Here is a 27775-nt window from a genome sequence, read left to right as displayed (position 1 = left end):
TAAGAGTTGTAACACATTGTCCTGCGGAGGGAGCTGGTAGGAACGTTGGGTTGCTCGGTCAATGGCCAGGGTCAACGGCGGCGTGGTGTATTCCGCAAATATGCCCGACTGTGAGGACGGGCACAAGCCGGCGTGAGTAGGTTAAACGTTGAGTTTTATAAGGGCACCACGGGGTGACCAGCCCCTCCCCACCCAGCCCCACCCCTCCCACCCAGCTCCACCCCTCCCACCCAGCCCCACCCAGCCCCACCCCTCCCACCCCGCCCCACCCCTCCCACCCTGCCCCACCCCTCCTATTTTTGGATGCACGACGGACGGACACAATAATCCCCTGTGGGCTGGTGGAACCAGGTGGTTCCTACCAGTATAACCTCCTGTAGATGTAGATGCCACTTACGACTTTCAGTCCAAACAGCCAACTGGACATACGGGACGGGGTTTGTGCGTATCTCTGAAAGTTCGTAAGTAGAATGTTCGTAAGTAGGAGTCCCTGCACCGTAGAATGCAGATGATACTCAAAAGATTCGTTCTTTTCTTGCTGTTCTGGAGATGGCGGGATCCACGAACTCAGTATCTGAGCGATGCCCACCCACCAATGTTTGTAGATTCTCTAATTACGCCCTACGAAAGGCAGAGTTGCTTTTAGTGGGCTCCCCAGAAGAAATGTCAACAGAAACATGCACGAACATTCAATGAGGCTCTGGCTATTGCAAGTCCCCCTTGAGCAAATCTTTATTTACGATTTCACACTGGGTAACATTTTGAAAGAATATAAAAACAAACCAATCAGCAACAATACAAGAAACAAAACCGACGATATTACGCTTACACCTGAAATAACTCAAAGTGTACAATGACCTTTTAAACGAAATGCTGTCATTTCCCCCCCCCCCCCTCCAACCTCAAACTTAGAAAGAAGATATAGAGTTCTTTAGCTTCAGCTTACCAACTCGGCCTGGGAGAGTTTGCTTTATTTACAAACTATTTAATGGTTACTCGAAAAAAAATATTACTCGTTCTACGTCTTCAGCGCGAGGTGCCTCTGACCACGATGGGCCTCGAGTTTTGTTTAAACCACGAAAAATAAGTGTTTCCTTTGCATTGTGAGACAACCACGAAACACAAATCTTTCCATAACTTATGACGATCACATGCAAATGCTGGAGGACATTTAGCTTGAACCACACCCTCACCACTTCCCCACGTTCCCAGTCCGTCCGTCACCTTCGTTCAAATCTGCACCAATTTACAATCTCCACCCTCCTCCTGAAACACCGAGTTGCCAAAAGAGCCACTGCTCACTTGGCAGTGTGGATGCAGGCCATGCCTGCAACCCTCTCGCAAGCCGCACACTCACAAACAAAATCTCGGAGCGTCTCGCAGGACATCCAGCTTCCCCCCACCAGTTTCATCCGTTCCTTTAAACGAATTCGTTGCTGCATTTCGGTGGCTTGCAGCAAAACAAAACGGCATCCTCTCGCGCAAAGCCCACCATACTTCCCGTTTGCAAAAACGCGGTCCGAGCCCTGACCGGTGGCGTTCAATCTTCTCTTCGTCTCGTCATGCGGTCCCCTCAACTACCCCTGCGCCCCACGTCTCGTAGGCCTCCAAGAATCTTCGTCAAGTGGCCTCGGCCGTGCCGAGCTCACCTCGTCTCTCCCTGTTGAACGTCGCAGGCTCTCCGCACAGGATTAGCCCTTTTTCTGTCAGAATCTTGAGACTCTTCCATTGATCAAACTCTCCCGCACCTCTGAAGCTTAGTCGGTGTTCGCGAACTGCGAACGCCGACAAACGCGGATCCGTCCTCGGGTGTCAAGAAAGTTATCGGCCTCCAGAGAGATTTCCAACGCCCAAGAGGCTCACGGATCCGGCCCTGCCATAGCTCGATGCCAGCGATCAGAGAAATGAGGTAAATGGTGTCACCCCGCTGTTGTCAGTTCACGACAAAACGGATCTCATTCTGCACGTACAAATAATGCGTCAGCTGTTGACGGCGATTTCCTCTACAAATGTCACGTATCCTGCAACATGTCATATATCCCCACCCCGAGCAGCTTCACAGTGAACCATACTTTTGTGTAAATAAACATATATGTTAACCGGGGCATGCGGTGTGACTGTTGTAGTATACAGCATAACAAGTCATAGTCCAAATGTATATAAATATTGACAAACCAGTCCCTCTTATTTTTTTATACTTCAGAATGGCACGTAATGCATTCGAGTCCTCGTTCTCTCAACAAGATCACTCTCAATATTTCGACCAGATAAAATGTATCTCGGCTGCGGTCTCTCCTGCACCAACAACATTGAGGTTTCGTACTTTCTCGTTTCTCTGCTCCATGCCGCCATCCGTCCCCGGTCACCTGGCTACCCTCGACAACCAGCAACAGGAGTGAAGAATGGTGGCGACCAGGAGGCAGAGGTCGCAACCGGGTACCCGATACCCGTACCCTACCCGATACCCGGCTACCCGTACCCGGCCGGGTACGGGTACCCATTTGTGACCCTGGTGCGGCCGGATATGGGTACGGGTAAGGAATCAAAACCCGTTTGCGACCTCTGCCAGGAGGAGGGGTCAGGCCACATCCCTGGACGAGGCCTGCTCACGCCGAGATCAAAATAGGGAGCCCAGGCCCGCAGTGCCTTGCAAACGTGGCGCGGCCATCTGCACAGTCGCCGGGCCTGCAGGTGACACCCAACGGCAACATCGGACGCCCAAGCCCGCGATGCTAACGTCCGAGTGGAATGGGCTCTCAGACTCTCAGGGGAGGGGGAGTGGAACAACGCCCGATGCCTTCTTACCTTTAGGCCAACGCGTAACAACGCCCAATGCGTTCTTTTAGCCGTACGGAAATCTGCACCTCTGTGGCCGTGTTACCCTTGACGGTGTTTTTCCAACCACTGCCGTGATCGTCACCCGCTCATTGTCCTTTGTAGGTAAAAATCTTAGAGCTCTCAGCCACGCCCGACCCGTGGAGAGCACTCCCGTCTGTCCGATGCAAAAGGAGTCGGACACTAAGTTGGCAAAAGTAGCTCCTGCTGTGGATGAAAAGTTAACCCCCCTACCACCCTGGGCAGACACTGAGGTTGAGATCCTCAGGAAACCTTGTCAGCCTGGCAATCCACAACGGGGGGCACGGAGTGAATACAGCCTGTAACTCACCTAGCCTTTTGGCAGAGGCAAAGGCCGCTCGGAAAGCAGCCTCCGACGTCAGTAGCCGTCCAGACGCTGCGGCCACGGGCTTGAAGAGCGGAAGCATAACGCACGTCCAACACAAGTCTCGGGATCCCAAGGGACCATCGAAGCTGGCCCGTCTAGGCTTCTCCAGAGCGACGTGGTCTAGGCAGCACTGCCGCAGAACCTACTGGGATACTGTGCACGTATATTCATGCGAGGGAGAAATCACCGACAGCCGCACCTCTTAAACATTGTCCCCCTGCTGTCCACCAAAGGAGGGCTCCTGACAGGCCCGCTCGGTGGAGATTGACCCCACTGCCTGAGGCTGCCGGAAGCTGCATGAGCGGGTCTCAATCACGGAATCTGGCCCAGGGTACCATTTCTGTAGTTGAGGCCACGTGACTCAAGTAGAATCAAAACGTCTCTCTTGCCCAGGTTACTGGCCTGTCATGCGGGGCTCAGGCCTGTTTGGCTGACGGTGAAGGCCCTTCTTGTCGTGGCAAGCGTGTCAGACCCCTGATCCGTCCGGACGTCGCCACTGAGGTAGTGAAGGCGCTGTTGGCTGTAGGACGCACACTTCACTGGGTTCACCACCAGTCCGTGGTGGTGAACCGGTTATCGAGGTAAATGTGGATCCCCCTTTCCCTGATTCTGCCACCAAGGTCACCAAGATTTACGTGAATACCCTTGGGGCCAAATGCAGCCCTGCAAGGCAATGCTCGGTATTTGTGTTGTCCTTCCAGGGTGGAAGAACCTTACGTTACTGAAAGCAGTGAGGATTCATTGGCACGAGGAGGTAAGCACACTGTAGACCCGCCGACGTCATCCAGCATCATCATTGTTGCACGTTCCTGATGGGCACGCAACGACTCCGTTTTCAAACGTTCCTTTGTTGATGAAAACGATGAGCTTTCTCAGATCTAATATTGCCCTGAAAAGCCCTGCCATGTTTTTCTTCTTCCCATGAAAGTTCTGGAGTTAAACCCCTCGGCCTTATTGTTGATAAACCGCTACCAAATGCATGGCCTGAATGTCGAACGGCCGCAAATCCTCCTGCTTAAGAAGCCTGGGCAAGCTCCGGGTCCTCCGCTTGGAGGCGACTGTCGATATCCGCTGAAGCGAGGTGTAGTTCCCGGAAGTCCAACCGGTAACAGCCACGAATCCTCACGCCTGACAGGCCTTGGTAAGTTCCGGGTCCTCCGCTTGGAGGAGACTGTCGATATCTGCCGAAGCGAGGTGTAGTTCCTGGAAGTTTAACCGGTAACAGCAACGAATCCTCCCGCCTGAGAGGCCTTGGTAAGCTCCGGGTTCTCCGCTTGGAGGAGACTATCGATATCCGCCGAAGCGAGGTGTAGTTCCCGGAAGTCCAACTGATAACAGCCACGAATCCTCCCGCCTGAGAGGCCTTGGTAAGTTCCGGGTCCTCCGCTTGGAGGTGACGGTCGATATCTGCTGAAGCGAGGTGTAGCTCCCGGAAGTCCAACCGGTAACAGCAACGAATCCTCCCGCCTGAGAGGCCTTGGTAAGTTCCGGGTCCTCCGCTTGGAGATGACGGTCGATATCCGCTGAAGCGAGGTGTAGTTCCCGGAAGTCCACCGGTAACAGCAACGAATCCTCCCGCCTGAGAGGCCTTGATAAGTTCCGGATCCTCCGCTTGGAGTCGACGGTCGATATCCGCTGAAGTGAGGTGTAGCTCCCGGAAGTCCAACCGGTAACAGCAACGAATCCTCCCGCCTGAGAGGCCTTGGTAAGTTCCGGTTCCTCCGCTTGGAGGTGACGGTCGATATCCGCTGAAGCGAGGTGTAGTTCCCGGAAGTCCAACTGGCAACACCGCCCCCACGACGGCGCGCATGCACGTCCTACGTTGTCGTACGTGCCCACGCCCTACGGTGTCGTACGTGCCCACTCCTGCGCACGTAGGAGACGGGAGCGGCTGCGTCGGGGCTGCCGCTGGGGCCACTTTGGCTTGACCTTGCCTCTGGCAAAGTGCCAGTGGTAGGTCAGTCTAACGGTAGATTTAATGCTGCTGGGTCTAGCGTCCAGGGGTGCGAAACGAGCATAAAGTGCCGAGGTGGCTCTGCTCTCGTGGCATAGTCGACCCCTGTTGAGGTGCTCTGGGTGGGGTCCCTTTGCTGAAAAGGATCTGGCCTTCGACAGGGAGGGCACTCAGAGCTGCCTAAGAGTTTGACGTCACTTTGGTTCCTTTTTTTTTGCCAAATCAATCTGTGGCCCACTCCCGCCGCCGGCTGCTAATGCTGCAGCCTGCGAGGCGATCGCCAGTTGATCCCAACCCCATGTTCACGGTAGACTTGGGCCCAAATCCAGGATGTCGGTGTAAGCCTGGCTGGAACTCTTTTGTACGTGGAACTTCTTTGCCTGCCCTGAACGCCGATGTCGGGCACGCAAAGGTCGTCCGCTCCAACCCTGCTGCGGGAGCGTACCGAGATGCGACGACGTCTCATTCTTTGTACCGTACCAACTCGTGCTTTGCCACACCGCGGTTATCTTGCACAGGTGACCGAACCGTAGCGCGCGCGGGCGCGATGCAAATCGTTGCCGGCAACGCAGCAAAGTCGCGAGCTTGTAAGTGCCCACAACCAAAATGCCCTCTCTCCTGTCAAGTGGCTCTCAACGGAGAATTTGCTGTTAAGATTCAAACAAAGTGAGCCACACATCACCGCTGGGCTTGCACAAGGCCTAGAAAACTAACTGCATCATTCTCACTCTCCTTCCATTGGGCATGCAGGCTTCCAAAAGGCTCCAAAACCCTGCCCATTTGAAGTGCTTACCAGACACGAGTTTGCCTCGAAGTCTTCTCCCAACGTGTGGCTCTAGTTCATTTGCAAACAAGGCCTTGAGGATGGTCCCATAGCCAGGTAATGTGCTACGGTGGCCATTTTTGTTGGCGATGGTGACAAAAAGTGCCCACCACCTCTTCGCAAGAGAACCGCTCCCACAGCTAGTCGTTATTACACACCGATGGGCACTCGTAGGGAAACGCGTCTCGTCGCATGTCTTTACAGCTAGTTTCCCCAAATGCTTACTAAATACTCTAATTGGGAACAATTACAGTAAATGCTTTGAGGCTGTGATGACGAACAAAGACGAAGCTACTAAGGTTATAAGCGAACCAAGAATGCCATCGCTTAGTGCGCGGTCACTTAAACGAACACCACTTCCGGATGAGCATTCAGTGAAACGCTTCATTACATTTCACTGGAACACGCCGACCCCCTATTCTCCAACCTTTGCCTGCGCCCAGCCAATCATTTCCTCCACCTCAAAGGGTGTGTCTCAGATAACACTCTACCACCACACTGCCAGCCTCTGGACTTCCCCCAAAATCTTCTCAATCCCCCGTTCGGTGGCCGCTCGCTGCCTCCGCGTCTGCCACGTGCTTCTTCTGGTGCAACTGCAGGCCTTGCTCATTCGGAAACACGATGCCGCACTTTTTGCACGCGTACAGCATCGCCACCGGGTTGGCGGCGTGCAAGCTGAGCGGTGCACCGCTCTGCAAGCGATGCTGCGTGATGGGGCCATGTGCGTGGTTGTAACGATGCATCTGCAGGTCTCGAACGGTGTCAAATTCCTTCCCGCACTCTTTGCGGTCGCTCATCCGTGCGTCGTCTTGCGCATTCGCCTGCCAGCTTTCAAAGTGTTCGGCGAGCGTCCGCTGATGGAGATGCCTCTGCACCTCTTTCGCATGCTTGCTTCGATGTATTTGCAAGCCCAGATAGTTACCGAATTCCTTCCCGCACTCTTCGCACCTGTGCTGGCTCTCCTGATCGACGACCTCCATTACTTCGGGCTGCGTGGCGGCCTTGTGGCGTTTTGACATCGGACTCCTCGTTGAGCTGGTCCTCCGCTTCTCTGATGTGCTTAAAGTAATGCACTTGAAGGCCCCTGTAGCTGTCAAACGCCTTCCCGCACTCTTCGCATCCGTGCTGGATCTTCTCCAGGCTATTCTGCGCCAGGGGCAGCGAGTCTTCTGCGCCAGCGGCCGCTTGCTTCTGTGAAGGCGGTTCTGTGCCTCCATACTGTGACTACTAAAATGTATACTGAGCCCACGAAAGGTGCCGAACTCTTTCCCACACTCTCCGCACTGGTGCCGGTTCTGTTCTGGGTTCTTTTGCGCGTTGGATGGCGAAGGTTCTGGGCGACTTGAAATTGCAACTCAACACGATGGCCCTGTGCATCTTTGGTGTGTTTCAACTGATGCACCTCATGGCCTTTTCTGGTACCAAATTCCTTCCCGCACTCTTCACACCGGTACAGGCGCTTCTCAGGAACTTGTTGAACTTCCGACAGAGATCTTTGCGAGTCCTTCGAAATCGGCTTCTCGCTAAGGTTGCGATATGCCTCTCTCTCATGCTTATATTGGCTTTGAATATTATCAAATTCCTGTGCGTACTCCACGTACTGGCTCCCCTGCTCGCTCTTCTGCTCTTCAGGTTCTGAGGAACTCTCGAGGTGAATAAATATCGGCTGCTGAACGAGTTGACCCTCTCCCTCTCTCGTGTGCTTGAAACGATGTACCTGCAGCCCACGACTCGAGTTGAACCCTTTGCCGCACTTTTCACACCTGTACTGGCTCAGCTCCGGACGCTCTTGCGATTCTGGCTGTGGTACGTTTTGGTAGTTCGCCGTCGGTTCCTGTACGAGCTGCTTCTGCGAATCCCTCGTGTGCTTGAAGCGGTGGATATTCATCGCGCGGCTGGTGGCAAATCCCTTGCCACACTCTTCGCACTCGTGCAGCGTCTTCTCATCGACGTCCCCTTCTCGCGGTTGGAGCTGCGGAACGTCCCGGTGATTTGCCGGCGGCTGCTCGGCTAGCTGGCTCTGCGCCTCCCGCTTGTGCTTGAAGCGGTGGATGTTCTTGGCAGTGACTGGTGGCAAACCCCTTGCCGCACTCTTCGCAGTGGTGCAGGCTCGTCTCAGCGGTTTCTTGCACATCAGACGGTGACCTTTTTGAACCCTTCGAAATCGGCCTTTCGCCCAGCTTGTGATATGCCTCTCTTTCCTGCTTATACAAATGCACTCCCGGACCTTGAATCATGTTAAGTTCCTGTCCGCTACTCCATGTACTGGCTTCCCTGCTCGCTCATCTGCTCTTCAGGTTCTGATGAGCTCTCGAGGTGAATAAATATCGGTTGCTGAACGAGTTGGCCCTCTCCCTCTCTCGTGTGCTTGAAACGATGTACCTGCAGCCCACGACTCGAGTTGAACCCCTTGCCGCACTCCTCACACCTGTACTGGCCCATCTCCAGGACGCTCTTGCGATTCGTGCTGTGGTACGTTTTGGAAGTTCGACGTTGGTTCCTGTACGAGCTGCTTCTGCGAATCCCTCGTGTGCATGAAGCGGTGGATATTCATCGCGCGGCTGGTGGCAAATCCCTTGCCGCACTCTTCGCACTCGTGCAGCGTCTTCTCATCCAAGTCCCCTTCTCGCGGTTGGAGCCGAGGAACGTCCCGGTGATTTGCCGGCGGCTGCTCGGCTAGTTGGCTCTGAGCCTCTCGCTTGTGCTTGAAGCGGTGGATGTTCTTGGCGTGACTGGTCGCAAACCCCTTGCCGCACTCTTCGCACCGGTGCAGGCCCTCCTGCTGCCCATGCAGCGAGCTCTTTGCCGCTTTAGACGGAGCGCCGTCGATGGTAACAAATGCTGGATTCTGGGGAGGTTGATACTCCGCCTCTCCCATGCGTTTGGTAAAATGTGCACTCGGCCCACGATTGGTGTTAAGCTCTTCCCCATGCTCCTCACGGTTGTACTGGGTCTTCCCCGAGCTTTGTTGAACTTCAGACACTGCCCTTTCGACGTGTTTTGAGATTGGCCTCTCATTAAGTAGGATCTGCCTCTCCCTTGCATGCTTATAAATGTGTACTTGCAGGTCTCGCACGAAGTCAAACTCCTCGCCGCACTCTTTGCAAACGTGTTGGCTTTCGTGCCAACTCTGCTGCGTGTCAGGCCGTGACGAGCTGCCTGGACGATTCGAAATGTGCCCGTCAGCAACCCGCTTCTGCGCCTCTTTTGCGTGACTGTAACGATGCACCTGCAGGTCCCGAACGCCATCAAATTCCTTTCCACACTCGTCGCATCTGTGCCGGCTCTCCTCCTGCAGATTCTCCAGTGCTTTAGGCTGCGAGATTTCCGAGTGATTAGACGACAACCGTTCAGCGAGCTGGCTCTCCGCCTCCCGCCTGTGCTTGAAGCGGTGGACGTTCTTCGCGTGACTGGTGGCAAACCCCTTGCCGCACTCCTCACACCTGAACTGGCCCGTCTCCGGACGCTCTTGCGATTCGGGCTGTGGTACGTTTCGGTAATCCGCCGTTGGTTCCTGTACGAGCTGCTTCTGCGAATCCCTCGTGTGCATGAAGCGGTGGATATTCCTCGCGCGGCTGGTGGCAAATCCCTTGCCGCACTCTTCGCACTCGTGCAGCGTCTTCTCATCCAAGTCCCCTTCTCGCGGTTGGAGCCGTGGAACGTCCCGGTGATTTGCCGGCGGCTGCTCGGCTAGCTGGCTCTGCGCCTCCCGCTTGTGCTTGAAGCGGTGGATGTTCTTCGCGTGACTGGTGGCAAAGCCCTTGCCGCACTCTTCGCAGCGATGCAGGCTCGTCTCCGGAAGCTCTTGCTGCGACTCACGCGGTGAGCTTTTTGGGCAACCCACCGTGGGTTCTTGAACGAGCCGCCTCTCCGAATCCCTCGTGTGCTTGAAGCGGTGCACGTTGAGCGCGCGGCTCGACTCGAACTCCTTGCCGCACACGTCACACCTGCACTGACTCCCACGGTGGTTCTCAAGTAACTCGGCCTTTGGGGGGGTCTGCGCGCAGCCGGACACCGGCTCCTCACTGAGCTGACCTTGCGCCTCCCTGGCGTGTTTGTAACGGTGGACTTGCAGCCCGTGACGCCCGTCAAACCCTCTGCCGCACTCCTCGCACCGGTACTGGATCCTCTCGACGTTCCCTCGGGGTTCGCGCCGCGAAGCGTCGAGGTGGCTTGATTGCGCTTGTTCAGCGTTCTGGCTCTGCGCCTCCCTCTTGTGCTTGAAGCGGTGGATGTTCTTGGCGTGGCTCGAGCCGAACCCCTTGCCGCACTCTTCGCACGTGTGCAACGTCTTCCCGACGCTCTCTCGAGGTTCGGGCTGCGGCGAAGTGTCGAGGCGGTTCGACGGTGGTTTTTCCACGTTCTGGCTCTGCGCCTCCCGCTTGTGCTTGAAGCGGTGGATGTTCTTCGCGTGGCTCGAGCCGAACCCTTTGCCGCACTCTTCGCACGCGTGCTGGCCTCCTCCCCCCCGATGGCCGCTCTGCAGCTCGGGCTGCGGCGTGCCTTTGAGGCATTTCGCCGTCGGTTCCTCGACGGGCCGACCCTCCGCCCCCGTGAAGTGTTTGTGACGATGCACCTGCCGGCCTTTTTCGGTGTCGAATTCGTGGCCGCACTCTCCGCACCCGTACTGGCCCTTCGCTGGGTTCGCCTGCACGTTCGGGAGGCCGCTGCCCATGGCGACAGCGCCCGCCGTGTCCTGCGGAAGCTGGCTCTGCGCCTCTCTCGAGTGTTTGCTAAGATGCACGTGCAGCCCGTGAATGGTGTCAAAATCCTTCCCGCACTCGTCGCATTCGTACTGGCTCCCCTCCCGTGCCTGCGGCACCCCTTGGTGGCTCGCCGACGGTTCCGGAGCGAGCCGCCTCTCCGAGTCCCTCGTGTGCTTGAAGCGGTGCACGTTGAGCGCGCGGCTTGAATCGAACTCCTTGCCGCACTCGTCACACCTGCACTGGCTCCCCCGGTGGTTCTCCCGTAACTCGGCCTTCGGGGGGGTCTGCGCGCGGCCGGACACCGGCTCCTCACCGAGCTGACTTTGCGCGTCCCTGGCGTGTTTGTAACGGTGAACTTGAAGCCCGTGACGCCCGTTGAACCCTCTGCCGCACTCCTCGCACCGAAACCGTCGCACGTTCGACGGTGCGCGGCTCGGCTCGGACTCCTTGCCGGACTCGTCGCAGTCCCGCCGGACACCCCGCGGGTTCTCCTGCGAGCCGGGCCGGCTCCGTGGCGCCTCACCCTCGCCTCCGTAGCGACGCGCGTCCGCCGCGCGTCCGCCGTCGGGCCCGTCGCCCCGGCCTTCGAGCTCGCGTTCCTCATCCTCCCCAGGACTCTCGCCGGCGACCGGCACTTCCGTGCGTTCTCGCTGGCTCGTCTCCGCCCCACAGTCCGCCCACAGTCCGCCCCACCCCCGCTCTCCGCGGCCTTCCTGGCGTGCGTTTTGCGATGCGACTGCAGGCCCGCTTTGTTGGAGCAGCTCTTCCCACACTCCTCGCACCCGTGCCGGCCGATCCAGAGATCCAAGTCGCCCACGGGCCGCAGGTTCAGCAGGGGGCTCGGCAGCGAGTGCGCCGAGCGGTAGCTCCACGCCTCCTCCCTCAGGTGCTTGCTGTAATGGATGCTCAGCCCTCGCCCGTTCACGCACTCCGCGCCGCACCGGTCGCACGTGTACCTGGCCCCCTGCTCCTCCTGCCCCCGCCGGCTCTCCCGACCCGAGCCGCCCTCGTCGCTCGGCTGCTCGCAGCGGTGGCACCCGCAGGCTCTCGTCATCGCCGAGCTCCTCCCCGCACTCCTTGCAGATGCGCTGCCCGTCCGCGTGGGGCGCGACGGGGGGTCGCCGGACTTGCCGACCCGGCGCCTTCCACCGGCGGTTGGTCCGAAACGCCGGCGGCCCCGCGCGGTCGAAAACCCAGCGGCTGCTCTGGCTCGTCCCCGTCCCGTCCCGCGCGTCGGGCCGCGGGCCGTCAGGGTAGACCGTCGGACGCCCGCTGCCGGCCTCGCGCCCCTGCCGAAGGCTCCCCGGGGCCTCGCTCCTCTCCAGCTCCCCACGCGAGCGCCGTCTCCCCCGCGCCCGGCCGAGGCCGCGGCCACCTCTTCAGCCGGGCGTCGTGCATCTGCGCGAGCCGCGCGTGCCTCTTACGGTGGATCCGAAAGCCCCTCTCGCTCGCGAACGCCTTGCCGCACGCGCCGCACTCGTACCGCCAATCCCGCGCGACGCGGGTCCCGACGGTCGACGCAGAGGGCGCCCCCGTCGGCCGCCCCCCCCCCTTCCCCCGGTCGCCGACCCCTTCCTCCCGGCGCCCGGCCGCCGTCGGAGCGCGCGGCCCGCCGCCCGGCCCCGCGGGGCCGGCCCGCCGCTTCCGCCGGTCTCGCGCGTGCATCTTGCGGTGCATCTGCAGGCCCGCGTTGTTCACGAACATCTTGCGGCACGTGTCGCACCCGAGGCGCTTCGCCCGCGGTTCCGGCAGTCGTCGTCGTCGCCGCCGCGGAGGGTGAGGATCGCGGCTCCGGCGCTCCCGGGAGGCCCCGCACCGCGGTCGTGCGTTTCTCTAAGAGCCCCCACAGCTCCCGGCCGCCGCCGCCGGACGAGCCCTCGGCACGCTCGGAGCGGCGCAGGCTCGGCCGCTTCAGGGGGACTCGGCGCCTCGCTGAGGGTCGCCGGTAAAGTTTCTCGGCACCGCCTCGTTCCCGCGTCGTCTGGGGAAGTCTCGGCGTGCCGCCCATCGCCCGTGTCGCGTCCCCCGGGCAGCCCGCCGGCCGCGGCGGATCCTTCCCCCCTTCCCGCGCCCGCTCGTCCGCAGGCCCGCAAGCCGGCCCCGGCGGCGGCGAGCGGCCCGTCCCGGCCCACCCCGGCGTGGCGACTGGTCGCCTGTGTGGCCCGACGGCTCCGCTTCGCCATCGTCGCCGCTCTCCGTGCCATCGTTGGGCTCGTCGGGCACCGCCGCCCGCGTGCCGCCTGCCAGGCACTCTGGAGTGGGGTGTGGGCAGAGAGGGAGGGGGGAGAAAGTAACCGGTTCCAATTATTGCCACGGAGGGAAACCCGCAGGGCACTGCGCTGTGCTCGGGATATGTCGGTGGCAAGAAGGCGTGCGTGCGTATGTTCGCGATTAAAAGCGCGCTATCACAAGCGTTAACGTGATTTGACGGGCAACGCAGGGTTACCGGACTACTGCTTTCCGTGTGTTTGGTTTGTCGTCCTTCCCCCCCCGCACCTCCGATTGGTCGGCTACGTACGGTGCCAAGGAAGTTCAACAAACAAAAACAAAGATCCCCCGTATAGCTTGCGCAGGCTGTAGGGGCAAGTGCTATTAGCGAGCACTATCAAGGCCGGCACGGCACACGAGGGGGTGGGTGGCCAACACCACGCCCGGCCGCCTTTGCCTCCCAAGTGGCGATGTTTACTACACACCGCACCAGGTACTCGTTTCAGGCCGAGGGGAGGCCCAGGACCGGTTCAGATAATCGTCACCGGTGTTGGCCGTGAGCGGGAATCGAACCCGGGTCGCCAAGTTCGTAGCGCAGCATAGCGCTAACCGCTACACTCCCGCTACCCACACACACACACATCCTCACCTTCATCAGGGTAATCCAGCCACACCTCCACCTCCATGAACATTGGCAAGTTTTCACCCTCCCCCTCCTCCCCGTCGCAGTCTCGGCGCCCCGCTGAGCGACCGGCGTGCTCGGACGGCTCTCTCCCCGGGCCTGTGGGACGGTTGGCTGCGTCACGGTGCGGGAAGTCCTACGTGCGTACGTACGTACGTACTTAACTGTTTCTTAACGGGGCATTTCTTTCGCGAGATGCGATGGAAGCGACGTCACTTTATTTACCTTCACCAGAGGTGACTTCCAGCTGTGACCCCCTCCCACTGTCGGAGTCTCGCACCTCCTCTGCCTCCTCCTCCTCAACCACGGGTTCTTGTTTGATGAACAGCAAATGGGAATCGCGACGCGACAGATCTGAAAGCGACAGCGAGGTTGGCATCGGTGTCAGTGGCTCTGATGGACTTGGATGGCCAACAGATGGAAGATGGACAAGCGGCCACTGGTGGCTAGGAGATGTTGACTACCTCGCCTGGTACACAGGAGCTCGTGGGTTCCATCCCGACCCTGACGATGCCTGCTGCTGTATATTTGGAGTCTGCGTCTCTCATCATCATCACGGTGGCTAAGAGATGTTAACTACCTCGCCTGGTATTCAGGAGGTCGTGAGTTTGATCCCGACCCTGACGATGTCTGCTGCTGTATATTTGGAGTCTGCGTCTCTCATCATCATCACGGTGGCTAGGAGATGTTGACTACCTCGCCTGGTGTGCAGGAGGTCACGACGTTTCGAAGAACAGGTCTGTCGGGAAGACAGCGTCTGAATGAAGACGCTGTCTTCCCGACAAACCTGTTCTTCACCTGAGGACGGCTGCTTGTGTTGTGGCCGAAACGTCGTGAGTATTATTTTATTATTTCCCTTCTACGTGACTTTACCGAAAGAACCAAGAAGATGAATCCCTGCAGTCACGAAAGCTTTAAATCGAAATATATTGTTGCAATATATAGACATATTAAAATAAAATGCTACAATACATGAAAAATGTATATTAGCAAAAAAAATGTCATTGCCAATAATACTTCAATAGTACAGCAATAATAAAAAATTATATAAAATAATAATTAGCAAAAATAAAAAAAATAATCACGCGGATGTAATTAAAAACGCGATCTCCCAGTCCTCACCGGCGTCGTCGTCGTCGTCCTCCTGCTTCATGGCGGCCCCGGCGAGTGGCGCCTCCTCATATTCATCCTCACGCCGTTCCTCCTTGACGTCGACAATGGTGACGACAGTGGAGGAGGTGGTGACGACAGTGGAGGAGGTGGAGGAGGTGGAGGAGGTGGAGGAGGTAGAAGTGGTGGTGACGACGACGAGCCCAGCGGCATCCTCCTCCTCCACGATCGCTGCTGGGGATTGACGCAGCTCAGATTAGCGAGGTCGGTTACGTACGGTGCATAAAAAGTTTAATATTTGTACACAGACCCACAGACCACAAGACAGACACCCGCAGAGACCCACAGATTAGCGCGATTGCCTACGTACTGGTGGTGTCAAAGTAGTTCAACGTACACACACGTAGAGACACACAGACACCCATAGAGACACCCACAGAGACCCACAGACACCCAGACCCATAGAGACACCCACAGAGACCCACATATTAGCGTGATTGCCTACGTACTGGTGGTGTCAAAGTAGTTCAACGTACACACACGTAGAGACCCAAAGACACCCATAGAGACACCCACAGAGACCCACATATTAGCGTGATTGCCTGGTGGTGGTGTCAAAGGACCACGCCTGGCCACCTTTGCCTCCCCCAGTGGCGATGTTCACTACACACCGCACCAGGTGTCATTTGAGGCTGAGTCAACCAAGGGGAGGCCCAGGGACCGGTACAGAGAATCGTCACCGGCGTTGGCTGTGAGCGGGAATCGAACTCGGGTCGCCGGGTTCGTAGCGCTAACCGCCGCACCGCCGCTCCCCACATCAGGACAAGACAAAGATCCCCCGTATAGCCTGCAAACACTGCCGAGGCAAGTGCTGTTAGCGAGCATCCACGAAGGCCGGCACACTGTGGCACACACAGACGCCCTGACACAGGCGCGGGCGATTCGTGCGACGCTGACGGCGACTCTATTCGAAACCTGACGACGTCGATGGAATGACGGCGTCGGAGTCGTGGGAGGGGTGGGGGGGGGGAGACACTCACCGGCGCCGGTGCCACCGGTGCTGCTGGCGGAGTTGCCGCGGCAAACCCCGCGGGTGCCGTCCATTCCGTCGTCGCCGTTCTCCGTCTTGATTCCCAGCGGCCGGAAGCGAACCGCGGGCAGCGCGGAACTCGCGGCTGTGACAACGACGACGACGGGTGGTGGAGGGTTACGACACATTTATAAATAACGCGATCTAAACCCAAAAACCTATATTATGAATATGTGTGTGATGTTGAACTTCGTTTGCACCGTACGTAGCCAACCGTGCTCATCTGTGGGTCTCCGTGGGTCTGGGTGTCTGTGGGTCTGGGTGGAACAAAACGATTCCACAGAGAGCGGTCAGCTCCTCACCGTCACGAGCAGCCCCAGGCTCCTCGCCAGCGCCGTCCACCCCAGCGCCGTCCACCCATTGGGCCTCTTGCAAATGGGGCAGCCACTGCAGCGTCACGCGGGAGCCCCCCACCCAGAGGCCGCCCCCACCCTCACTGCCATCACCACCACCCCCACCGCCACCACCACCACCACCGGCTTTCTGTCTCCCTTCGATGTTCCCATCACGCTGCTCGTCGTCACCGTCATCGTCGTCATCGTCGTCCTCCCGCGTGGGGTGGGGCTGGCGCCCCGAGGCATCGACGGCAGCGCCGGCGCCCGGCTCGCGGAGACGTAGCGGCTCCCCGTTCCCCTCCGTCGCGTCGCTCGCATCCGGCTCCCCCTGGCGGTGCCCGTCCCCACCGACGGTGCCGCCGCCGTCCCCGCCGTCCCCGCCGCCGGCTGGAGATGGCGCCCCGCCGCTCCGGATGGGGTTACCGCTGCCGCCGTGGGTCGGTGCCCCCGTGGGTTTGCCGGCTTCTCCTTAGGAGGGGACAGGGTGGTGTTGCGGAGTGACGTGCGAAACGGTCAAGAGGCCTCTAGTGCGGCCCACTGAGGTGCAATGTCCAATCAGGTTCAATATCCAAACAGGTTCAATGTCTAAACAGGTGCAATGTCCAATCAGTAACAATATCCAATCAGTTCACATTTACGCGAATCGAACCCAAAACAAACAAACAAAAAATCCTTTCTGAAAATATATCAGGACTCACCCAATGTCGGCTCCCACCAATCCGCGACTCTGGAGCGCTTGGCGAGGCCGGAGAGCCCCTCCATCGGTGACGACTTGCGCTTGACGATGGCGGAGGAGGCGGAGGAAGTGGAGGAGGTGGAGGAGGAGGAGCTACCCAAGGGCGCCTCCGGCTCTGCACATCGGCCGCCCGCCACCACCCCGTGCCGTGTCGCTGTCAACGGCGGCCTCTTCCGCCGGTCCGTCGACGGCGGCTGCGGCGAGGTCAACGGCAGTCCGGGGCAAGTCCCTTTCGGCGCCGGGGTCTCCCTTCAACTCGCGACCCGAGTCCCTCCCGGGCCGCCCTCTTTCAGCGGAGGAGTCGTCGCCGCCGCCGCCATAACCGCCCCAGGAACAATCGACCTCGGCCGCCTCGCGACTCTCCGCGTCGCCGCGGGCGGCGCCCTCGGCTTGGGGGGCGGGCCGGGCCGTCGGACTCGCGGCCCCTGCCACCCAGCGGCCTCCTCCGCCGTTCCCGACGACGTCGGCGGAGGAGGCCGCCGCGTTCGCCGCCGAGGGCCCGTCGCCGGTCTCGACGCTCGGCCCCTTGTGTCGGGAGGGGGCCTCGCACTCGCGAAGTTTCCCGCCGGCCTCGTCGTCGTCGTCGCCCTCCTCCTCCTCCGCGCGAGGGTTGACCGCGGCCGCAGGCGGCCTTGCCACACCGCCGGAGTTCCCCGCCGCCCGAGCGTGCGACGAGTCGGCCCGGCTCTGACGCTGCCCGGCGGTGGCGCCGATGCCAGCGTCACCGCCAGCCTCCTCCGCTCCTCCTCCTCCTCCCCGTTCCTCCTCGCGAAACTCACGACTCTCCCCGTCGTCGTCGTCGCCGTCGACGGCACCGCGGCGTCGGTGGTCGCTGATCACTCGGCCCTCCGAGCCGAGCGGGCGACGGGACCTCTCCTCCTCCTCCTCCGCCACTACGCGACGGGCCGCTCCGAGCTCCGCCATGCCCCGAGGCCGCGCCGGAGAGTCGCCGCCGTTGCCCAAATCCGCCCGCGGGCCGCTCCAGACGTCCTCGGCGTGGTCGGCCGACCGCGGCCGGGCATCGTCCATTCACGAGCGTTCGACGGTAGGGCGGGGGTGGTGTAGTGGGGGGGAGAGTGGGCTCCCCTAAGGCTCGGGATCCATCGCTGTCGCACCTCCGCTGAGCTTTGCACGCCGCCCACCTGACTGATCGCGCAACACGAGGCCCCACAAACGCCAAGCTGCTGAACGGTAAACTCACCGACTAGTTCCTTTCGTTTCAACAGGCGTAAGAGCTGCTACGTAGATATTTTTTCAGAAGCGACCCTGGCCGTCACAGACGGCAGCTCGACCAAGCGGCTTCTCGTCGTCGTCGTCGTCGAGTGGAAATTTACAGCAGCGGCCAAATACTCCACAAGCGCCGTGGCGTCGATTCCAAATGCGGAGTGAAAAACCGGAGGGCCCGGAGAGAAATCCACGCGACCACACGCCGAGATAGCGAGACTCCAAATCTACAGCAGCAGCAGGCGTCGTCACTCGCGTCAGCGTAACTCCGCGGGACCGTCACGTCGCTCGCGATTCGCGCTCCGTTTGCGTGCGGATATCGATTTCACCCGGGAAGTCCGAGTGTCGAGATATTGCATTTGACGGCTCGCAATCGCGCCTTCTGCAATCGAAATTCGTCCGGCTCTGTAAATCATTTCCACCGAGGTATTGCCCCGGTCCAGCCACCTTGCCATCGTTCGTAAAATCTACGAGAGCCGTGTCGTATATTTAACGGTGTAACATGATTGCAGTTTTACCCCGTAAAAAATATATATAGATATATACACATCTAAACGTCCACATTTAAGAGATACAATTAATTAAGGGTTTAACACATAGGCTTCCGAGGCCTGTGTTATGGATATATTCTCTAACCTATAAATGTCATTATCTGTCTGTGTGTGCGGCCCAAACAGAAATAAAGACTTACGTCTTTTTTTTACGATCAACCAATAAAATTTCGATTTAAAGCTTCTTTCGTGACTGCAGGGATTCATCTTCTTGGTTCTTTCGGTAAAGTCACGTAGAAGGGAAATAATAAAATAATAAAAATAAAACATAATAAAATCATTCTCACTGACGTTTCGGCCACAACGCAAGCAGCCGTCCTCAGGTGGAGAACAGGTCTGTCAAGTAGACAGAGTCTGAGGACGGCTGCTTGCGTTGTGACCGAAACGTCGTGAGAATTATTTAATTATGTTTTATTTTATTATTTTATTACTTCCCTTCTACGTGACTTTACCGAAAGAACCAAGAAGATCAACCAATTAGTTATGACTCGTAACATTCAATACAAGACCAAGGCGTTATCATACAAGTGAAGTATAACCTTTAGTGCGCCAATCCTCAAAGGTGCATTCACAATTGTTTGCATTTTCCCTCTTCCTTGGTTCTCTCCTTAACATGACGTACATAGAAAACTAATCTTTAAAAACTGAGTTAGTAAATAGAAAAGTTCAAATGTGTGTGTGTAAGTCGATGTGTGTGTGTGTATTAGTCGATGTGTGTGTGTGTAAGTCCATGTGTGCGTGTAGGTCCATGTGCGTGTGTGAGTCCATGTGTGTGTGGGTCGATGTCTGTGTGCGTAAGTCGATGTGTGTGTGTGTAAGTCGATGTCTGTGCGTGCGTGTAGGTCCATGTGCGTGTGTGTGTGTGGGTCGATGTCTGTGTGCGTAAGTCGATGTGTGTGTGTAAGTCCATGTGTGTAAGTGCATATGTGCGTGTAGGTCCATGTGTGTGTGAGTCTATGTATGTGTGTGTGAGTCCATGTGTGTGTGGGTCGATGTCTGTGTGTGTGTGTAAGTCGATGTCTGTGTGTGGGTCGATGTTGTGTGTGTAAGTCGATGTGTGTGTGTGTAAGTCGATGTGTGTGTGTGTGGGTCGATGTCTGTGTGTGTAAGTCGATGTCTGTGTGTGCGTGTGGGTCGATGTCTGTGTGTGTAAGTCGATGTCTGTGTGTGCGTGTGGGTCGATGTCTGTGTGTGTATAAGTCGATGTATATGTGTAAGTCGATGTGTGTGTTTTTTTCGCCCTGGCAACGCCGGGTACTCCCCGCTAGTTATGGATACATTCATGTTGTACGCTCGCCAATGAAGGAACACGGTGCGAGGGACTTGGTCGTGCGTGCGGCTGATTGCTTAGACGATTTCTGGAGGAGACAATCGCCCAAGTAATGACTGCAGACATCAAGTACTGCAGTCACCATGCAGAGTACTTGCAGCTAAACATGCAAACATGGCTCTGATGATAATGATGATACTGATGATGATGATAAAGATGATAAAGATGATGATAACAATACAACACCATCAGACGTCAATGATGATAACATACAGTGAGGGAAAAAAGTATTTGATCCCCTGCTGATTTTGTACATTTGCCCACTGACAAAGAAATGATCAGTCTATAATTTTAATGGTAGGTTTATTTGAACAGTGAGAGACAGAATAACAACAACAAAATCCAGAAAAACGCATGTCAAAAATGTTATAAATTGATTTGCATTTTAATGAGGGAAATAAGTATTTGACCCCTCTGCAAAACATGACTTAGTACTTGGTGGCAAAACTCTTGTTGGCAATCAGAGGTCAGACGTTGCTTGTAGTTGGCTACCAGGTTTTCACACATCTCAGGAGGGATTTTGTCCCACTCCTCTTTGCAGATCTTCTCCAAGTCATTAAGGGTTCGAGGCTGACGTTTGGCAACTCGAACCTTCAGCTCCCTCCACATATTTTCTATGGGATTAAGGTCTGGAGACTGGCTAGGCCACTCCAGGACCTTCATGTGCTTCTTCTTGAGCCACTCCTTTGTTGCCTTGGCCGTGTGTTTTGGGTCATCGTCATGCTGGAATACCCATCCACGACCCATTTTCAATGCCCTGGCTGAGGGAAGGAGGTTCTCACCCAAGATTTGACGGTACATGGCCCCATACATCGTCCCTTTGATGCGGTGAAGTTGTCCTGTCCCCTTAGCAGAAAAACACCCCCAAAGCATAATGTTTCCACCTCCATGTTTGACGGTGGGGATGGTGTCCTTGGGGTCATAGGCAGCATTCCTCCTCCTCCAAACACGGCGAGTTGGGTTGATGCCAAAGAGCTCCATATTGGTCTCATCTGATCACAACACTTTCACCCAGTTGTCCTCTGAATCATTCAGATGTTCATTGGCAAACTTCAGACGGGCATGTATATGTGCTTTCTTGAGCATGGGGCCCTTGCGGGCACTGCAGGATTTCAGTCCTTCACGGCGTAGTGCGTCACCAACTGTTTTCTTGGTGACTATGGTCCCAGCTGCCTTGAGATCATTGACAAGACCCTCCCGTGTAGTTCTGGGCTGATTCCTCACCGTTCTCATGATCATTGCAACTCCACGAGGTGAGATCTTGCATGGAGCCCCATGCCGAGGGAGATTGACAGTTCCTTTGTGTTTCTTCCATTTGCGAATAATCGCACCAACTGTTGTCACCTTCTCACCAAGCTGCTTGGCGATGGTCTTGTAGCCCATCCCAGCCTTGTGTAGGTCTACAATCTTGTCCCTGACATCCTTGGAGAGCTCTTTGGTCTTGGCCATGGTGGAGAGTTTGGAATCTGATTGATTTATTCTGTGAACAGGTGTCTTTATACAGGTAATAAGCTGAGATTAGGAGCACTCCCTTTAAGAGTGTGCTCCTAATCTCAGCTCGTTACCTGTATAAAAGACACCGGGGAGCCAGAAATCTTTCTGATTGAGAGGGGGTCAAATACTTATTTCCCTCATTAAAATGCAAATCAATTTATAACATTTTTGACATGCGTTTTTCTGGATTTTGTTGTTGTTATTCTGTCTCTCACTGTTCAAATAAACCTACCATTAAAATTATAGACTGATCATTTCTTTGTCAGTGGGCAAACGTACAAAATCAGCAGGGGATCAAATACTTTTTTCCCTCACTGTAACACTTGCACCAGACGTTGATGATGATGATGACAGCAGCCACAACAACATCAGACGTTGATGATGATAACATCACCACCAGACCTTGATGATCACAACATAACAACACCACCATCAGACGTTGATTATGATGATAACAACACAACATAACAACACCATCAGACGTTGATGATGATGATAACAACACAACACCAGACCATGATCATAATATAACAACACCACCATCAGACGTTGATGATGACAGCAGCCACAACAACACAACAACACCAGACGATGATGATAACATCACCACCAAACATTGATGATTACAACAACATAACACCACCATCAGACGTTGATGATGATAACAACACCACCATCAGGACGTTGATGATGACAGCAACCACAACAACAACACAACAACAACACAACAACAACAACGACCGTGCACAGGCTGTGTGTGCGGACAGCCCAGCACCTCCATGGAAGGCGATGTTTGTGGTCTCCTCTCACTCCTCCTCCTCCTCTCCCTGCTGACGATGTCTCGATGAAGACGTCGCTGAGGACGAAGACGCTAACGATGGTGGTGATGGTGTTGGTGGTGTTGGTGTTGGTGATGGTGGTGGTGATGGTGGTGGTGGTGATGATGGTGTTGGTGTTGATGATGGTGGTGTTGGTGTTGATGATGGTGATGGTGGTGTTGATGGTGATGAGGGTGGTGATGGTGTTGGTGATGGTGTTGGTGATGGTGGTGGTGTTGATGGTGATGAGGGTGGTGATGGTGTTGGTGATGGTGTTGGTGATGGTGTTGGTGATGGTGGTGGTGGTGTTGATGGTGATGAGGGTGGTGATGGTGTTGGTGATGGTGTTGATGGTGCTGGTGGTGGTGATAATGGTGGTGTTGATGGTGGTGTTGATGGTGGTGGTGATGGTGTTGATGGTGGTGGTGATGGTGGTGGTGGTGGTGATGGTGGTGATGATGGTGGTGATGGTGGTGGTGATGGTGTTGGTGTTGATGATGGTGTTGATGGTGGTGGTGTTGGTGGTGGTGTTGATAATGGTGGTGTTGATAATGGTGGTGGTGGTGTTGATGGTGATGTTCACGATGAAGATGCGAGCGATGCTGTTGAAGTCGTGGACGATGCCGACGATGCGAACGAAGATGTTGACGCTGAAGGGTCTAAGAGGAAGATGATGTTGATGTTGAAGATGTTGATGTTGACGATGCTTGATGTTGAAGATGTTGTTGTTTAAGAAAATGTTGATGTTTTTGATGTTGAAGAAAATGTTGATGTTGTTGAAGATGATGAAGATGTTGATGATGTTAAAGATGTTGCTGCTGAAGATGAAGATGGTGTTGTTGAAGCTGTTGTTGAAAATGTTGTTGAAGATGTTGTTGTTGAAAATGTTGTTGAAGAAAATGTTGATGTTTTTGATGTTGAATAAAATGTTGATGTTGTTGAAGATGATGAAGATGTTGATGATGTTAAAGATGTTGCTGTTGAAGATGAAGAAGATGTTGTTGTTGAAACTGCTGCTGTTGTTGAAAATGTTGTTGATGTTGAAGATGTTGAAGATGATGAGGCGGCCGAGCTGAGTCGGCCACCACCACCACCCAGCAAGACGACAAGATGCGGGTCACAACGCGTCACTTGAACCACGGGGGGGGGGGGGGGGGGGGCGACAAGATGCGGGTCACAACGCGTCACTTAAACCACGGGGGTGGGGGTGGGAGCGACAAGATGCGGGTCACAACGTGTCACTTGAACCACGGGGGGGGGGGGGCGACAAGATGCGGGTCACAACGTATCACTTGAACCACGGGGGGGGGGGGGCGACAAGATGCGGGTCACAACGAGTCACTTGAACCACGGGGGGGGCGCGACAAGATGCGGGTCACAACGCGTCACTTGAACCACGGGGGGGGGGGGGGAGTGAGAGCGACGAGATGCGGGGTCAAATCACGTTCGGTTTTTTCGTGCCAACTTTTTTCAGAAGTTTTCACATGCGGGGTCTCACTTCCCTGCAGACACAAACTCCAAATCTACAGCAGTAGCAGGAGTCGTCAGGGTCGGGATAGAACCCACGACCCCCTGTGTACCAAGCGAGGTAGTCAACATCTCCAAGCCACCGTGATGATGATGATGAGAGAGAGACGCAGACTCCAAATCTACAGCAGCAGGCATCGTCAGGGTCGGGATCGAACCCACGACTTCCTGTAGCCGAGTCCTTGACCTATACCACCGGTCCTTGTGTCCCAGGCTTTTTGTCTTATCGCAGCTCCTTAGAACCAGCACACAAGCCTCCCCCTGCTCCTCTCTCCAGCATCTGGGGCGCCGCGGTGGCTAGGAGATGTTAACTACCTCGCCTGGTCTACAGGAGGTCGTGGGTTCTATCTCGACCCTGACGATGCCTGCTGCTGTAGATTTGGAGTCTGCGTCTCTCTCATCATCATCATCATCACGGTGGCTAGGAGATGTTGACTACCTCGCCTGGTCTACAGGAGGTCGTGGGTTCTATCTCGACCCTGACGATGCCTGCTGCTGTAGATTTGGAGTCTGCGTCTCTCTCATCATCATCATCATCACGGTGGCTAGGAGATGTTAACTACCTCGCCTGGTCTACAGGAGGTCGTGGGTTCTATCCCGACCCTGACGATGCCTGCTGCTGCTGTAGATTTGGAGTCTGCGTCTCTCTCTCATCATCATCACGGTGGCGAGGAGATGTTGACTACCTCGCCTGGTCTACAGGAGGTCGTGGGTTCTATCCCGACCCTGACGATGCCTGCTGCTGTAGATTTGGAGTTTGCGTCTCTCTCATCACCATCACGGTGGCGAGGAGATGTTGACTACCTCGCCTGGTCTACAGGAGGTCGTGGGTTCTATCCCGACCTTGACGATGCCTGTTGCTATAGATTTGGAGTCTACGTCTCTCTCTCATCATCATCACGGTGGCGAGGAGATGCTAACTACCTCGCCTGGTATAAAGGAGGTCGTGGGTTATATCCCGACCATGACGACGCCTGCTGCTGCTGTATATGTGGAGTCTGCGTCTCTCTCATCATCATCATCACGGTGGCTAGGAGATGTTAACTACCTCGCCTGGTCTACAGGAGGTCGTGGGTTCTATCCCGACCCTGACGACGCCTGCTGCTGTAGATTTGAAGTCTGCGTCTCTCTCATCATCATCACGGTGGCTAGGAGATGTTAACTACCTCGTCTGAGATGCAGGAGGTTGTGGGTTTTTGTAGCTTGCATTTTCTCCAAATGGTCACGTGGATTTCTCTGCGGGTCCACCGGTTTTACCCTCCACATTTAGACTCAACGTCACCACGCTTTCGAGTATTTAGCTCCTGATATAAATTTGCACATGATCATGATAAGCCCACTTCGTTGTCAATTATAACAGCCAGGTCGCTCATGAAGAAGAGCTCAGTTAGGGCCTTGGTAAAAAAAAATCCACGCGACCACGGGGAGAAAAGAATAAAAAATTAACCCGTAAAAACTAAGTTTTTCGCTATAAATCCTTTATATGCGTGTTCAATGGGCCACAACCCAGCCCACATTGGTCTTTGAAACGGGCGGCTAGAGTCCTCTCGTCCTCTGGCTTGAGATGGCTGCCACCTATGGGTCAGATGATTGCCTGACACCATTAAGCAATTGGTAATTAAATATAATTGTTTTTTTCCTAAAAAGTGTAAAATTTTGGAAATTTTTTTTTCACGAAAATACATTGTCACGCACAACGAGCCTGTGTGCAAAATGTCAGCTCGATTGGATCACGGGAAGTGGGTTAAAAAACGACCGAAAGATGTGCACGGTCGTAAGCGCGCAAGCAAGCAAGTGAACTTAATATAAAGGATTTAAAAATAGTTGATCTTAGATTCAACATCACCCATTTAAAGTATTTGGCCACGATCAATGTCCACGTGATGATGATCGGCCACTTGGTTGAGTTGTCATTTGTGATTGCCAGGGCCGCTTCTGACAACATTATCTACACAGCCGCTCAGTGAAGCCTTACCTGGTAGAAGAAAACGTCCAGATGAGATTCAACTTCACGCATTTAGAGTAATCGGCCACTATCAATGTTGAGTATTTTCCTCTCGGGAGAAACGCTCGCGACTCAATGCCTAGTAATATGTTTTTACCCTTTCATCTGGTACAAAAACTGACCACCTTTATACAAGGGATCATGTTTGCAATAACCACAACACAATACGCTGATAGTGCGCTGTTTTTGAGTTGTACGCCTTTTGGCGTCATCTGGTCCAACACCAATGGAGACTAGGCTCTAAGAAAAGCTGTCTCGGGTGTGGACCAATGAATTTCAAGGACAGTGCATACATCATCAGAGTTGTGTTTCTTGATTGCATTCCGACCGTAGGTATTGTGGTCAATACAAACATGACTCCTTGTAAAAAAAAAAGGTGTCAGTTTTGTTGCCAGATAAACGGGTAAAAACCCAATTATCATATTTTGCTACTGGCAAAGGAGGTTCCAATGGTGTAAATGCTTACCCCGAGCTCTCAATACTCTGATAGTGCGCTGTGTTTGAGTTGTACGCCTTTTGGCGTCTTCTGGTCCAACACCAATGGAGACTAGGCTCTTAAGAAAAGCTGTCTCGGGTGTGGACCAATCAACTTCAAGGACAGTGCATATCATTATCAGTTGTTTCTTTGTGTTTGCATTTTGACTGCTTGTGTTGTGGCTATTGCAAACGTGATCCCTTGTATAAAGGTGTCAGTTTTTTTACCAGATAAAAGGGTAAACCCCTATTACTATATTTTGCTACTGGTAAAGGAGGTCTCAGTGTAAACTCAATGCCTATTTCGGTGTTTGTGGTCGACTTATTGTTTTATTATTTTGAACGTCTGAATAAAGTTTACAAAAGACCAAGTCCCTCGAGACGAGGACCATGCTGCCTTTGTATCTCCCACCTCTCCCGCCCGCAGAGTCAACGCGACGCACGGAGGAGCCGTTCTCAAGACGCTGTAGTGACGCACAAACATTGGCCCCCTGTGTGAAGTGCGCTGTGCGGTACAAAAGCCGACAACCTCCACCACCTCCACCACCCCCCAAAGCATTCACTCAACTCTGCACCTCAGTTCATAATCGAGGCGTGTTGGGTTTGATCGCCGAAGTAGAAAATGTTGCGTCATAACCCTCCACCACCCGGCACAGCCAATGAGTAAGGGGTTTGTCATGTAAACAACAAAGCCGCCAATTATCTACCAGTATAGTGTAGTGTATAGTTGTGTAGTGTATAGTGTAATATAGTGTATAGTGCAGTGTGTAGTTTAGTGTATAGTGTAGTGTATAGTGTAGTGTATAGTGCATGTTGTAGTGTATAGTGTAATATAGTGTAGTGTATGGTGTAGTGTACAGTGTAGTGTATAGTTGTGTAGTGTATAGTGTAGTGTATAGTTGTGTAGTGTATAGTGTAATATAGTGTATAGTGCAGTGTGTAGTTTAGTGTATAGTTCAGTGTATATTGTAGTGTATAGTGTAGTGTATAGTGTAATATAGTGTAGTGTATAGTGTAGTGTACAGTGTAGTGTATAGTGTAATATAGTGTAGTGAATAGTGTAGTGTGTAGTGTAATATAGTGTAGTGTAATATAGTGTAGTGTATAGTGTAATATAGTGTAGTGTGTAGTGTATAGTGTAATATAGTGTAGTGTGTAGTGTAATATAGTGTAGTGTATACTGTAATATAGTGTAGTGTGTAGTGTATAGTGTAATATAGTGTAGTGTATAGTGTAGTCTAAAACTTCAGCCCACCGGTGTGTTGGAGAGTAAATCCACAACATTTACCATTTGAGTAGTGTGACGTTTCGCTGGTAACTAAAACCAGCATCATCGGGCGAAATTCCAGAATAGTGAAGCAATCCACCTACTTCCGGTCTTAAATAGACCAGGACGTTGATCCTATTCATCATTGATCCTATTCACGGGGGGTTGGTGGTGATCCTATTCCCGCACGGTACATTCTCGAACTGCCCCTCACCGAA

At 54.8% G+C, this 27775-nt stretch overlaps 2 protein-coding genes across 3 annotated transcripts; both read right to left on the bottom strand.

Annotated features, from left to right (window-relative positions):
- Positions 1-8422: 8422 nt before the first annotated feature.
- Positions 8423-11760, bottom strand: LOC133360662 (zinc finger protein 91-like). The gene is made up of 3 exons (XM_061579456.1): positions 11230-11760; positions 9230-11197; positions 8423-8869 (listed from the first exon to the last, which is right to left on the bottom strand). Exons 1-3 carry the CDS (start codon positions 11758-11760, stop codon positions 8423-8425), a joined length of 2946 nt encoding a protein of 981 aa, XP_061435440.1.
- A 597-nt stretch (positions 11761-12357) lies between these two features.
- Positions 12358-17035, bottom strand: LOC133360498 (protein qua-1-like). 2 transcript variants are annotated; one of them, XM_061579262.1, is made up of 7 exons: positions 16830-17035; positions 16099-16599; positions 15747-15881; positions 14719-14940; positions 13822-13950; positions 13564-13695; positions 12358-12958 (listed from the first exon to the last, which is right to left on the bottom strand). In XM_061579262.1, the coding sequence occupies exons 1-7, from the start codon at positions 16891-16893 to the stop codon at positions 12618-12620; spliced, it is 1524 nt and encodes a 507-aa protein (XP_061435246.1). In that variant the 5' UTR covers positions 16894-17035; the 3' UTR covers positions 12358-12617. The 2 variants fall into 2 exon arrangements, with proteins under 2 accessions (XP_061435246.1, XP_061435247.1); XM_061579263.1 differs by having other exon boundaries at positions 14719-14937.
- Between the last annotated feature and the right edge of the window lie 10740 nt (positions 17036-27775).

Source organism: Lethenteron reissneri, chromosome 69 (assembly GCF_015708825.2).
Source record: "Lethenteron reissneri isolate LAM-NWPU_2019-01 chromosome 69, ASM1570882v1, whole genome shotgun sequence".
Classification (NCBI taxonomy): domain Eukaryota; kingdom Metazoa; phylum Chordata; class Hyperoartia; order Petromyzontiformes; family Petromyzontidae; genus Lethenteron; species Lethenteron reissneri.
The sequence above is the reverse complement of the archived record's forward strand: the minus strand, read 5'-3'. Positions and strand labels throughout refer to the sequence as shown.